Raw genomic sequence first — 13,805 nt, 5'->3', positions numbered from 1 at the left:
AGACCAACACCAGGAAACAGTGACTGGTTGCTTTTCCTCAAGTTTCTCGATACTAGTAAAACTACCACAAAAGAAACGCCACAGTGGATACTTCATTGGGCACATTTCAACTTTTTTTTTTTTTTTCACAACCATCCATTTTGTTAAGCATTTATCTTCAATAGGGTCGCGGGTGAGCTGGAGGCTACCCCCATCCATCTTTGGGTGGGGTTCACCGTGAGCTGGTCGCCAGCCAATCGCAGGGCACATAAACATTTCCACTCACATTCAGACCTGTGGGCAAATTAGAGCTTTCAATTAACCTCCCATGCACATTTTGGCAATGTGAGAGGAAAAGCGGAGTACCTCGAAAAAATCCACGCAACCAAGGGAGAACATGCAAATTTCACAAAGACCAGGCCAGATTTGAACCAGAATTCTCAGAATTGTGAGGCAACCGGCCGTGTTTCCAAATTTTTAAAATTATTATTATTTTTAATAAAACCCCAAATTTCCATCTTAAATAAGTTTGGTTTGGTCATCGGGCTATCTCTAATACAGTATTTAGCTGGTCTCATGCCACTGTGGTAACGAAATGAACATAATTTGAACCAAATGTTGTTACTGGTTGCCTATATCAGTAGCTTCAATACAAAGCAACATTGATTAATATTAAAGTATTTAATGCCACATTCCCTTTCTGCACTCTCCAATTGGAATTCAATTTAAAAGAAAGAAAAGGCATTACATTGGGACAGGTGAATATGTTGGTTTCTGCCAAAAAAATTAAACCTTGACAGCGGTATTTATTATCACATGCACATAAATTGTTCCAGAAACAAAGGACGAGACAAGATAATGTCATCATCATGTTACGAACATGCAATACTGGAGCTCTCCCACACGAATAAATATCCCGAGAGGCCTGATTTGACTGCCATTTGTAACGGCACTTACTTATTTTTACCTACGTTTGTAAAATGCAGAAGTGGGTAAATTTAGGATTTGAGTCAGTGGTACAGAAAATGTCGCCAAATTACAGTTAAGGCAACCTTTGTTACTTCTGCCGTCCAGTGGCCAAATGCACGCACTGCAATCACTAAGTCAATTGTTCCAAACTAAAAAGCTTTTTGTTTTGTGTAATCAGGTTTCAAACCCGTTACTTGTGGCTAAATTTACCATCAATGACACCACCACAATAGATCATGTGACAATATGAAAATAATAGTTTATTCAACATTTCCCCTCTCGAATGTATCATATTCAGTCTTTTCCCAAACTCGATGCCATTCACATGGATATTAAAAAAAAAACAAACCCAAACATTAATAACATTCTCATATAGTGAATTGCATTGCATAATGTATCTATAAAGCACAAATTCAAGGTGAAACACCTGTAGCGACATTGGTCATCCAGGATTGGAAATGTGTCTGAAATCATCTGGAAGTGTCATTCGAGTACTTTGCAATCAACCTTTAAATTGAAGAAACATTTCATGGTCACACTGACACAAAACTACCAAGTTGTACTACACACGATGTCACACATCCCTTTCGAGATGGAATGAAATTGATATGTGCATCTCCCAGGTCTCATTTCGAGCCAGCACAGTTGACTCACTCTGAGACTCTATTTTCATTAGTCACATTTTAACAGTTTAAGTAATATTGATCCACCACCCATTACATTTTCCCGCAAATAATGATAATAATAATGAGGCCCATTTGAAAATGCACTGTCAATATATATTGTAAAAAACAAATAAATTTTTTCAGGGTAATGCATTTGGCAAGACAAAATCTTCGAGGAAAAGGCAGCAGAGACATATCATTGACTATTTTAAGTATAAAAATTGTAATTAACAAGATAATCTTCATTTGAGGACAGCCAGAGAATCAATGCATCACCCAAATCTAACAAAGAGAGTCGTTATGCACAACACTTTGGAAAATGTCACTTGTAAATAATGTGCTAAATTGAAGCACACTTCTTATCTCTTCCAAGAACATTTGTATTGATTAAAAAAAAAAACATGATTCTTGGATAAGTCTGCATGATATACTGTAAATTACATAGGGGCAGATTCTTTAGTTTTGAAACAAGTGACTCTTAAAGCAGTGTATGAAGTACTCCTATTTAAGATATATATTAGATTTCATCTAAAAAAAACCCCCAAAACTATCAGTACTTTTGAGGCTACTTTTACTAAACATGTGCATTGTTCTATTTAGTCTTGCAATAACATCAAGGCTTCGTCTTCTGGCCAGCAGGTATTGCAAAACATACCGCAGGAGGACCAGAGTTCACTTCTTGCTACTTCATGTTTTTACTCGTAACATTAATGAGTTCACTCAGACATTTGGTTATGGATATGTTGAGAAATGTGTATTTGAAAAAAATATGTAGATGAAGGATCAAAAAGTGCAATCTTTGGAAAAAAGAAAGAAAATAATTTGATGATTCACGTTCAGTACTTAGAGATGAAAATAGACTTTCGTGAAAATTCCTGAAAATACAAATGCAAGCACGAGGGGGGTCTGAGGGCACCCCCGGGAATTTTTTCTTTTTAAAATGGATGGCTGTGGTGCATTCTGGCGATATCTGTGAACAAAATTCAGACAAAAATTGAAAGTAAAATTTCTTAGTCCTGACCAAAAAAAAAAAAAAAAAAATTGGGCAGAAGTTCCCCAAGGGCCAAGCCCAGATTTTTTTGTCCCCCATGTCCCTATCACTGGATAGCATAAAATCACATTTGTCATTAAAATATGCGAGTTTATCTCAAGACAAATGAATTAAGTGAACTATTCAGTAAAAAGATATCTAAAATTGTCCTTTTCCTCACATTATACATAATATAGTATAGATATAGAATATACACGAAAATATATCCTAGAATTTCTACACTGTACAGCAAAACATGTTAAAGGAGTTGATCTGTAGTATTAACTATTAACGTTTAAGCGGCAAACTTGTTACGTCGCGTTGCACTCGACCACATTTCTCACTATCTTAGATATAGATCTAGTAATACAAATAGTATCATCAGTTGCCTTTAATATTTTGATACACACAGTCACATTTGAAAAATGTATGGGTGTGGTCAGTCATGCTCGCAGATAAAGTTGCGGGTGTGATTTGGGATGACCTTAAAATAACTTACTGGATTAATATAACATAACTGTAAATTAAAAATAAAATAAACAAGTACGTAACTAAAACAGAAAAAAAAAATTTAAAACTCAGAAATGATCATTTCCAATTTCAAATGATATTAGTAGAACAGGATATAAAACGGTATTTAAATTTTTCATCAATAAAAATTCTTGATCCGACAAACTTTATCTGAAGAAAATGTAAATGCACTGGCCTGTCAAGGAATAAACACGAATGGTTTATACCCGCAATGTTTTGAAAATTCTGAAAGTTTACTTCAACATAATCGGCGTTTGTGGCAACAAGCTCACGATACATTGGAACGAACATTCCTGTCGGCAATCGTGACGTATTGTTGGGGGGGGGGGGCACGCATCACGGAACTGCCGTAAATAGGAAGCCGGCTTGCTAGAACGCGCCTTTATGGTGCATGCACTCGACGTATTGGCCACACCTGAATCAAGCGACGAGGTGGATGATAGTCTAATGTTGTTTTTTTTTGGGATTTGTTTTACGCCGTCACACTGCCTCGCGATCGACGCAAAGAGCACTCCTGCCTGGTATAACTGAATTTCCTTTGACATGGCTCATGATGTTGATGACTTTCGACGTTAAAGCAGTTCTGAACATGCGCTTTCGTACATGCTCAGTACGGTTAACTTGCATTTCCTGTTTCCGGGTGAATACCGGTTGTTTTGAAGCAGGGTTGTTTAGTGAACAATGTTTTTGAAATAAACACGTAAATTAATGTCAAGACCACACAAAATAAGCGACGTCTTGAGAGAATGTGAGGGGAGGGCCGTTACTGTTACTCGTGTCATTGCCTCAACATGGCTACGCTCGTGAAAGCAAAACAACGAACTCAAACGAATGTTCGTCCAATGTTTCCTCAATTTTCCAGAGCAATTTTCATGAAAATTTAAAAATCTGGAATTCCGGGAAAATCCGGAGGACTTTCATCACTGAGTACCTGAAAACTTACGCAGTCCTGAATACAGGATGGACACAAACTCGACATACCTTAACAAATGAGATGAATAAAAGGAATGCATAAACAACATTTGGACAATAATTGAACTGTACAACGAGGGGCCTTGGACATGTGTTGTTCGACAAATGTGGAGCTGAACAAGAATGTTAGAGGCTTATATCTTTTTGATCAGTTGCATTGCCAAACAGAAACAACTTTTAAGATCGCGAAGTGAATTTATTGCATATTTGAACACATTTGAGCTTTCACTTCTGCGTCTTCGTAAGTGAACTGCACTCGCCTGCGTTATACTGTATGATGTCTAACTCACAATGTCAGGTAATACTTTTTTCACCTGTCTTTAAAGAGAGCAGAGCTTATTTGAAGTGTCAGCTCTACGGCTTCCCAATATCTACGGTGACATTGACATAGAGCGGCAATCTCTCCACTGACATGGTCTGATATTTGCAGCTGTTCAACCCGTCCTTTTTCCAAACTAGTGTGGTTCGTCTTAACAGTTTCATCCTGAGTAGGCGCAAAAAAAGAAAAACAATTGGGTAAATTAGACATTGCTGTCAGACAACGACAATGACAAATTACCGACCTGTCCTTGTTGACTTCATTGCCGCTGTCCCGTTTGTGAAACACCATTGTGTAGCGTGCTACGGCAGCAGGTGGTCGCACAATCTTCATTTTCTGCAACTCCACCAATACAAGCCATATTTTTAGGGGATGTTTTGACTACAAAATCTTGTGACCAGTACCTAAATGTTCAGTATTGCATCACGTCTTGCCAGTGTTAATTTTGACAGCAAATTTTAACTTAGAGTTAGCCTTTCAATGAAAATCCTGTTTAGTTTTGTCAAAATTTTGTCAAACTAATTTTTAGTTTAGTTTTAGAAAACTGCAGTTGATTTAGTCCATTAAAATAAAAAGTCAGAGGTTGCAGGTAATATGTAAACTTCCCTTCCTGAAAGTTTATTAATACATTCACCAAGATTAATGGTTTCCAAAGTGTGGTACAAGTACCTCCCCTGATAGGTGTTCTTTGTTTAGAGGTGTCACATACATTATTTATTCAAAGTTATTGTTGGGGTTACAATTTTGTCATACGATTGAGATGTCATCAACATGGGTTTGGGATTTAAATTACGTAACCAAGCCCCACTGAACTATCCTGCTTGTTATAAAAATTCATGTTTAAAAAAATAAACAAACATGTGAAGCATCTTAAAAAGAGTTTTCAGGGTCTGTTTCCTCTTTCACCTGATGCGAAGGTCATCGTCTTCTCCACCCCAACCCCAGTAGGTGTTTGAAAATCCGTTCACTTTACGGAACTGCTCTCTGCTCATCGCCGTGACTCCTCCGAAGTAGCCTTTGTAATGCAGCCTGACAAGAGGAAACGCATTCTTTTTAGACCCCGAGTATTTTAAGATTATCATAACATTGGCAATAACTCACTAATATCAGACAGGCGTCAGCTGTTTCACACATGGTGTACAGGAAATAAGTCTTTGTCAGGAACTTACTTGTATCCGGTGGCATTCCGGCCAACCACCAGGTGTTTGGGTTGCGAATCACAAATGTAGAGATTGTGATCATTTTCAGGAACCAGGTCCACATCATGGAAAATGAAACAGTCCCAACTGTAGTCTTTGAGTGCCTCTAAGAAACCCACATTCAGTAATTTGGCACGGTTGAAAGTGGCATCACCGGCCTTTTAAAACCAGAAGTGATAATGAAATTAGAACACAACACAAAATAATTGCACGGCATCATTTGATTTGACCGCACTGATAAGAACCTGCTGTACAACATAAACGGCATAGTGGAGTTGTTGCCTCTGTAGGAAGGGGTGCAGGTGATGCAGTAGGTAGAGGAGGTGTCGCTCTCGGTTGCGATGGGGAATGAGGATGGCCACACTCTGTCTGGCCCTGCAGGAGGAAGGCTGATACTGGCCTTCAGTCACCTGCTTGTTCTCATCCTCCACCTCCTTCAGTTTCAGGGAGGGCTGAAAGTTCAGCTTCACTGCACCTTCTGTCAAATTCGAATGCATTCACCAAGAGTCACATTATGCCTCAGCGTAGATTATGAAAGCTTAGTTTGTGCATTTCATTTTTCTTTGGCTTTTTGTGACACTGATGACAAAAGAAGGACCGGCCATAACTATATCAAACAGGGAGCGTTAGAATAACAAGGATATCCTAGCATTAACATTACCTGAGCGATTTGTGTGTGCATTTGTCATCAACTTAAGTTAGTTACTTAAGATTTTTAATACATGATAAAACAGATCAATTTAAATTAATATTAAAATGTTTTGATAGCAGCTAACCAGTGTCCTGGAATGGATTCCATTCAACCTTTCGAGGTTCTACATGTCCCTTTTTTTTTTTCTTTACAGTATTTAGTTCCACAATTTACAAGTATGCCTTATTTATGAGCCTATATGATATTGATATTAGCCAACACCCAGGCCCTGTAGGAAAAACACAAATTACTTTAGGCCCCTATACGCTAGGTAGCTCCACAATAAAACGAGACTGCATAACACTGTAGGCATCTATATAGAGAATTCTGCATTTATAAAAAATAATATATTTCAGGTTTGATTGACACTGGCAGGAGTCTATTAATTTCACAATGGTCATAAATCAGGTAACTAAAGCATCTCATCAGAATTAGCGTATTGTGAACACCCAGTGTTGGTTTTAAGCAAATAAAACACCTTACAGGTATATTTTACACCTGTTTATAAAATGCGGGCGTTCACTCACGTAGCAGTGGCGACTCCTTCGGACATTCTTGTAATGGCGTTGAGGTAATTAAGTGAAAGGGTGCTGAAGTCCCCAAGTTTGTCACAACTTGAGTGCCCTCTCCTTTAATGAAAGGCTGTGTTGGCGCTGACGGGACTAGTGTTGATTTTAGGTTGCCACCTGAGAATATTGAAATCCATGCCAGCACGGACAGGGACAGAAGGATCAGGAAAACGTACTTCACCCTGCGCAACAGCTTGCAAGCAGATGAACAAATGCCCATGGCTGTGTGATGGTGCGCTCCCTCTTCTAGTTTAAAACATGTCCTCTGTGCAGTCAGCCCATGACAATGAAACACGTCGCTGCTTTACAGTTTCTACCATCTGGTTCAGTATTGGGTTTAACATCTGAAGTTGTAGCATTAAATGAAGCATCTGTGATACGAAAACATATCACCTGTGAGAGAGGGGGGTGGGGGTGGAGAGAGAGAGAGAGAGCATATATTAGTTCACAGTGCAAACAAGTTTGTTAGGTCATAAAAAATAAAAAAAAAAAAATACAGCTCACCACAGTCAGTGTTGAAACAACGAGTTGACGCATCAATCATAAGTCCATTAGTCTCCATTCATGTTTTGCCATTGACAACATTGACATTAACGCTAACTGGATGGAGCTAAAAAAATGGATGGATGGAGTTGTCAATTGTTGCACCCTGAAATTAAAAACGTCGGTTTGATTCAGTTATAAATTAGATCTCATCGATATATATATATATTATTTGCACTACAAAACTTACTTGAAATGCCCTAGTAATGCTTGTTTTTCCTCGAAGTCAGCATCTTTCGAGGACAAGTGGAAGTAGCATTGGCTAGCTCCGAGCAGCATCTCAACTTAGCACGACAGTCGTACAGCATTACACAACATTTGTCATCACGGCAAGAAGAAAAGGGACACACGTACAAGTAAGTGTCCGTTCACCGCTCAGAAATTCGACATGTCCTCCTCCACCCGGATGCTCCCCATGTTTGCACACAAACCGCACATCGTTACCTCCATTACAAGTTGCCCACTTCACTGGTAGCTTCTCCCTTTCTGTCTAGCTGGCTAACGTTAGCTGAAGAAAGAGCAATTTGCTTCAAATGTGGTCAGTCTGGACAGCCCGCGGGACATTAAAAGCGTCGCTTTGTGTTCCAATAAAAGCAACCTGGCCCGTCCTATGTTTTACGAGACTTTTTGTTGCCACTTCTCCTGCTATCAAGTCAACGCAAATACATGGACAGTATCCTGGATGGGGCTTCCATAATAAAAGTGCAGCATTTAAAATTGTTCACATTTCATATTTCGATATATAGTACAGTGGTCCAGTTATTCGCAAACGTTTTGCATAGAGTTGTAGTCAGCTCTCCAATTACCATCATATTGCCCAACATTAAAATACATAAAATAGCATGTCACGCTCCAGATTTGATGGATTAAACATACACTTAAATGTTTAAAAAAACTAAGTTCTTAATAATTAGATGTGAATGTACTCAGATTTAAAGTTAAATACAACTGAACTGAACTCAGGCAGTGATTCTATCACTCAAGACCTGAGGCCGTTTGTGTACCACTAGTGGTAATCATACTCCACATTGAGAATCATTGCAGTACAGTATACTACACTACTTTTTTTTCTTTTTCCTCTGCAGACCGATTGACTGGACAGAAAAGGGGAATTGGTGTGCAAACCACAGCAGAACAATAGTTACATAGTCTTGATATTTGACGACAAGCAATGTTACACAATCAAATTGCATTTTCTTTGGGGGCACCCATTGAGGACATGAGACAACTCACAAACAGGACAAGATCCGAGAGGAGAGTAAAGGGCCAGGTAGGACAGGATGTGGGAAATTAGCTATTGTTATTGTTCGTGTCCCCAGCACTTCTGAGTTATCTCACTTGGATTGGAAAAGAAAGGAAAGCTCCAAAGAGGAAAAAAATAATCATAAAAAAAATTGTGATCGAGTGTCATCAGCAGGTTGCAAAAGAGAGACTGGAAGAAAGGCATAAAAGTGGAAGTCCCTGTTGTGAAATTTGCTGTTCAGCTCCCGAGAACAGCAAGTTCTGCAAAAAGTACCAAAACACTAAAGAGATGAACATGTCCATTCAAAGGTTTACAGCCAGTCAAATTTAGTTAACCTGTAAAGATAATGAATCCTGATTAATCTTGTTTGGTGAGTAGAGTATCAACATCTGGCCTCCATTAGCGTTCACATAAAATAGTTTGGTATGGTATGGTATGGTGTGGTTTTCAGTTACTATAGTAGGTATAAGACTCGAGATTGGCCATCATACAGTAAACAACAGGCTTTGTAGATTCTTTGTCACATTGTCTACAAATATTACCACAACCTGTGCATGCCGAACTATGGGCAACTTTTACAAATTCTGTGTTATTTTTCTCATCATGAGGTCTTGGCTCTACATAATTTCAATGATCACCATACACGTTAGTGATGTCCTACAGATGTATTCTTTTTAAAAATAAAAGTCTGTCAATTTTTGAGTACTTAATATGTACACATATTATTAAATCCAAGGCCTGAAGAACTGATTGACCCAGAATGTTATTAGAAGTCATTTTTCTCAATACGCCATGGGAAAAAGTGGAGTATTTTAGCAGCTAATTAATTGGTTAAACACTGCTAATACAATCACTTGTAATGTCTGAGACAAATCGAAATGCCTTTTAGTTCATTGCCTGATTGACGTCTCCTAAGTAAGTGCTTCTTCCCACTGTCAATCCCTCACAGCTTTGGTACTTAAACAGCTGTGCAATGTTATCACCTTTTCTCGCTATTTGCATCAAAATTACAGCAGTGGGAGCAAAATTGTCCATGTGTCCGTTTGTATGCCCCGAATATCAAACTGCCACTCACTTTCACATTTACATTCACGTACACACAAATGCACACCCAGAGTTGCCTTCAGGGACCACTATCGACAACCAACTACCTATTAAACGTTTTTAGAAAAGTGTATGGAGAATAGTGTGTTTGTTTATGTTTAGGTACTTACTGTACTGTTTGTCATGTCAACTCTGCACAAAGTTTGTGAATTAACATTAATATTGAAGTTATTGATAGATGTAACTTGTCTGGCATACATTACCAAGTAATGGGTACAGTTAAGCTAAGGCTTTTTTTGAAGTGTGGATAAGTGGTATTCCTACCATTTGGCAGCCGCTCAAAGTAAGTTCAAAGCTCATTTTCTTTTCTAACTTAGTTACTTTTAAAATCACGTAATCAGTAACGTAACTAAATTACTTTTCCAAGGTAACCGTGGGAGGAGTGGAGATGAGTTTATGAGTGTTATATCGAATGGACTCCTCAACACTTTTTTAAATGAAATTCAGTCAAAAGCTGGAGGTCAAATTTTTTAAGAAACCGTAAAGGTTTCGGGCAGCACAGTGGCTCAGCTGGTAAAGCATAGGTCTCATAGTTCTGAGGTGCCAGGTTCAATCCCAGACCCGCCTGTGTGGAGTTTGCATGTTCTCCCCGTGCCTGTGAGGGTTTCCTCTGGGTACTCTGGTTTCCTCCCACATTCCAAAAAACATGCAATAATTGGACACTCTCAATTGCCCCGAGGTGGGATTGTGAGTGTGGCCGTTTGTCTCCATGTGCCCTGCAATTGACCCCTCCTTAGAAATTGCGTCATCTGCGTCGCTGACCAATCAGAGGCCAGAGAGCTGCATAAACCACGCCCTTTTTTGGGACCCGCACATTCCTTAGACAGTGTTGTATGGTCCAGTATAGCTTTTGTTTGGGTTTTATCGCGTATTTGGGTTCTTTAACAATAGATATGGTTAAGAGGTGTAGTCACGGACATTATAATAGTGACAACAGGTATCCTGAAAGGCTAGGTGGTGGAGTTCAATTTGTACCCTTTCCAAAACTGAAGACAGAGTACGAAAAATGTCTTCGATGGATCAAACTTTGTGGAAGACGGCATCATCAACTGAATCCATCTAATATCAACCAGAACAGAAGACCGAGTACGAAAAATGTCTTCGATGGATCAAACTTTGTGGAAGATCGCACGATCAACTGAATCCATCTAAAATCAACCGGAACAGATATGTTTGCACGAAGGTAAGCCCTATTTTTGATTTTCAATACATGTCTCATATAAATTAATTAGCAGTTCTTCGCTGGCATAACATAGCTACGTGTAAATGATTGACACACTTGATCTGTGTTGAGCGATACTTTGCGAGGATCTGACTGCACAAACGTGTCTCTTTGTTGGCGTTGAGCTAAGCTAAACTGGACTAGCGAGTCCTAAAAGCCTTCGATGTGCACCGAGACACCAAGACTGAAGGAAGGATGTTTAAGGTCACTAAAGTAGTGATTGTTGTACTCGGTCGGGACTTACGTGGGTTCGGCACTAATTCAAGAATAATTATTGAGGGGAGCGCGTGACGTTACACAAAGAAAACGAGAGAAACAACTCGTAAATCAAGCCTCGCCTTCTTCTTTTCCTTCATACGGCGGTTCACAAACGGCTATACAGATACGCTTACAGATTCTGCACACAAGTGTGATATGTAACACAAAAATAGGAAACTGTCAATGACGAATTCTTCTTTGGGTTATAATATATATATTGCTTCTCGGTCTTCCTCTGACTCCGGAAAGATCTCGCGCTAATATCGATGGTTTCGCCGTCGATAAGCATGGAAATACCATTAAAATACCCCTCGCTGAAATACTTGAAGCCCTGCTGTCTGCTCTTCAACGATATTTCACTATTCGCTAAGAATGTGAGTGAGAAATCAGCTGGTAAATCGGACAATTTCGCTCCCGTCTTTTCTTCCTGCGCCGCCATTTTTGCTAATTGTTTGTCTGAGGTTAGCACACATGGGGTGAGGAGGCGTGGTTAAGTGCCCTGTACGGAGGGGGTCAATTGGTGAAACACTGCTAATACAATCAGTTGTAATGTCTGAGACAAATCGAAGTGCCTTTCAGTTCATTGCTCACTGCACATCAGATGTTAACACCATGCTGGTCTTGGCTGGAGATTTGTTATTTGGAGGGTTGTCCAGCTGCTTCTCAGCCTCTTTAGGTCAAATTTGATCGTGACAATCTCAGCATGCATCCCTTTTGGCTAAAGGACTCCACAAAAAAAAAATAAATAAATGAAAAAATAAAATAATAATAAAATTACTCAGCTGTTTAACGAAAGCTCTCTCTCTATATATATTATTTTGTATATAAATGAAACGAAATTTAAAAAATTATTTTAACTACTGTTTTGATCATGATTGTGCCTTGTGACGATGACTTCCCATCTTCGAAACTGCTGATAAAACTGCAGTATTTAGATTATTGCAGTGGAATAAATAAGTTGGTTTGGTGGTTTAATTTTAGGCTTTATTTTACTGCAGAAAAAAAAAGACAGGACAAAAAAAGCTTCATGTGTCCATCGCAAAGGAAATAAGCCCACTTTGTTCTCTTGACAATTGGCTCAGTGGTTTGAAACAAATAATTCCATCCTTGAAGGTGATCCTGATCCCTTTTTCTCCCCCCTAGACATTAAGGCTGTTTATACTGTAGGTTTGTTGTCTGAATAGCATTTGCATGTCAGGCACTTCTGCGCTGTTTGTTCTTGTCACACACTTGTGATAAGTACTGGAAGTTCTCTCTAGCTGGGCCTTTAATAAATAGTTGCAATAAAAATGTGAATATTTGGATGTCACAGTGAACAACTGGTTAGGAGATCTACCTCACATTTCTGAGGACGTGGATTTAAATCCAGCCTCACTTGTGTGGAGTTTGCATGTTCTCACCATACCCGAAACAATGTAGTAGAAATGTTATTTACTTTTTCAATCTATTCTATGCTGACAATGTATAGTGGCAGGGAGAAGAATTTAATGTTCTTCCACTAGATGGCGGAGGTACAATTAACCTGTGTATCCACCTATAGCTCTACCTGCATGCAACTTTGTTCTCAATTTCACAGACCCAGATTCCATCCATCCATCCATCCATGTTCTCCACCGCTGATCTTCACGGGGGTCGCAGAGAGTGCTGGAGCCTATCCCAGCTGTCAACGGGCAGAAGGCTGAACTGGTTGCCAGCTAATCGCAGGGCACACAGACACAAACAGCCATGCTCACAATCACACCTTGGGGCAATTTTGAGTGTCCAATTAATGTTGCATGTATTTGGAATGTGGGAGGAAACCACAGTGCCCGGAGGAATCCCGCGCAGGCACAAGGAGAACATGCAAACTCCACACAGGCAGGTCTGGGATTGAACTCGGGACCTCAGAACTGTGAGGCCAACGTTTTAGCAGCTGATCCACCATGCCGCCACACAGATTCCACATAAAGTTTTGTTTTTTTGGTGATAATTTTGTTTGGTGGTAGGCTGTGTGATTTTTCAAATGTAAAATATGTACCTTAGCTAGCACTGGAATATGTCAAGTTCAATAACATGATAGATTGATCCTTGGGAGATTGTATGACAGACCACCTAAGATATAAGCACCACACCAAAATAATTTTTTTTTAAAATAATGTTTTAATACAAAATATGCATTAAGCACACAATGACAAGTATTTGATGGGTCGGTGTTTTGGGGGGGATTTCATTCCTTTTTAAAGTCCCCAAAAACAAAAGGTGTAACTGAGAGGTAAGAAATCACATTAAAGAACTCCTTCTCGACTCCTCAAAGCTGAAAGACAACTTGACTGTCCCGCTACCAAAGCTCACTCTTGGCTTGTTCCTTCCATAGGTTGTCTCGCCACCGTCAGCGTTCGTCTTGAGGCTGATGGAGGATGACGGGGAGGAGGAGGATGATCGTCCGACGCTACCTGACTTTTTTCTGGACACCGTGCCCTGTTTCAGTGTGGCCTTGGCAGCCACTTTGAAGGCATGGGCTGCCGTACTGCA

General features: G+C 39.5%; 1 protein-coding gene and 1 long non-coding RNA gene across 3 annotated transcripts; one reads left to right on the top strand and one right to left on the bottom strand.

Moving 5' to 3' along the window:
* Window positions 1-1,799: 1,799 nt before the first annotated feature.
* LOC133491369 (beta-1,4-galactosyltransferase 4-like) lies at window positions 1,800-8,472 on the bottom strand. 2 transcript variants are annotated; one of them, XM_061802378.1, is made up of 9 exons: window positions 7,658-8,472; window positions 7,429-7,573; window positions 6,883-7,317; window positions 5,910-6,142; window positions 5,635-5,822; window positions 5,372-5,494; window positions 4,710-4,814; window positions 4,461-4,630; window positions 1,800-2,583 (listed from the first exon to the last, which is right to left on the bottom strand). In XM_061802378.1, exons 3-8 carry the CDS (start codon window positions 7,142-7,144, stop codon window positions 4,501-4,503), a joined length of 1,041 nt encoding a protein of 346 aa, XP_061658362.1. In that variant the 5' UTR covers window positions 7,145-7,317; window positions 7,429-7,573; window positions 7,658-8,472; the 3' UTR covers window positions 1,800-2,583; window positions 4,461-4,500. The 2 variants fall into 2 exon arrangements, with proteins under 2 accessions (XP_061658362.1, XP_061658360.1); XM_061802376.1 differs by having other exon boundaries at window positions 1,800-4,630; window positions 7,658-8,469.
* LOC133491371 (uncharacterized) lies at window positions 7,693-13,776 on the top strand. The gene is made up of 3 exons (XR_009792394.1): window positions 7,693-7,823; window positions 8,553-8,737; window positions 13,648-13,776. It is a non-coding gene; the product is annotated as an uncharacterized LOC133491371 (long non-coding RNA).
* The last annotated feature ends 29 nt before the right edge of the window (window positions 13,777-13,805 follow it).

This window comes from Syngnathoides biaculeatus, chromosome 18 (assembly GCF_019802595.1).
Source record: "Syngnathoides biaculeatus isolate LvHL_M chromosome 18, ASM1980259v1, whole genome shotgun sequence".
In the NCBI taxonomy this organism is placed as follows: Eukaryota; Metazoa; Chordata; class Actinopteri; order Syngnathiformes; family Syngnathidae; genus Syngnathoides; species Syngnathoides biaculeatus.
The sequence above is the reverse complement of the archived record's forward strand: the minus strand, read 5'-3'. Positions and strand labels throughout refer to the sequence as shown.

Coding starts and splice junctions, on each gene's coding strand:
- LOC133491369 (XM_061802378.1), bottom strand. CDS start 7,144: ATGGGCATTTGTTCATCTGCTTGCAAGCTGTTGCGCAGGGTGAAGTAC. Junction 6,143..6,882: donor GAAGGAGTCGCCACTGCTAC/GTGAGTGAACGC, acceptor CGAATTTGACAG/AAGGTGCAGTGAAGCTGAAC. Junction 5,823..5,909: donor CCGTTTATGTTGTACAGCAG/GTTCTTATCAGT, acceptor TGGTTTTAAAAG/GCCGGTGATGCCACTTTCAA.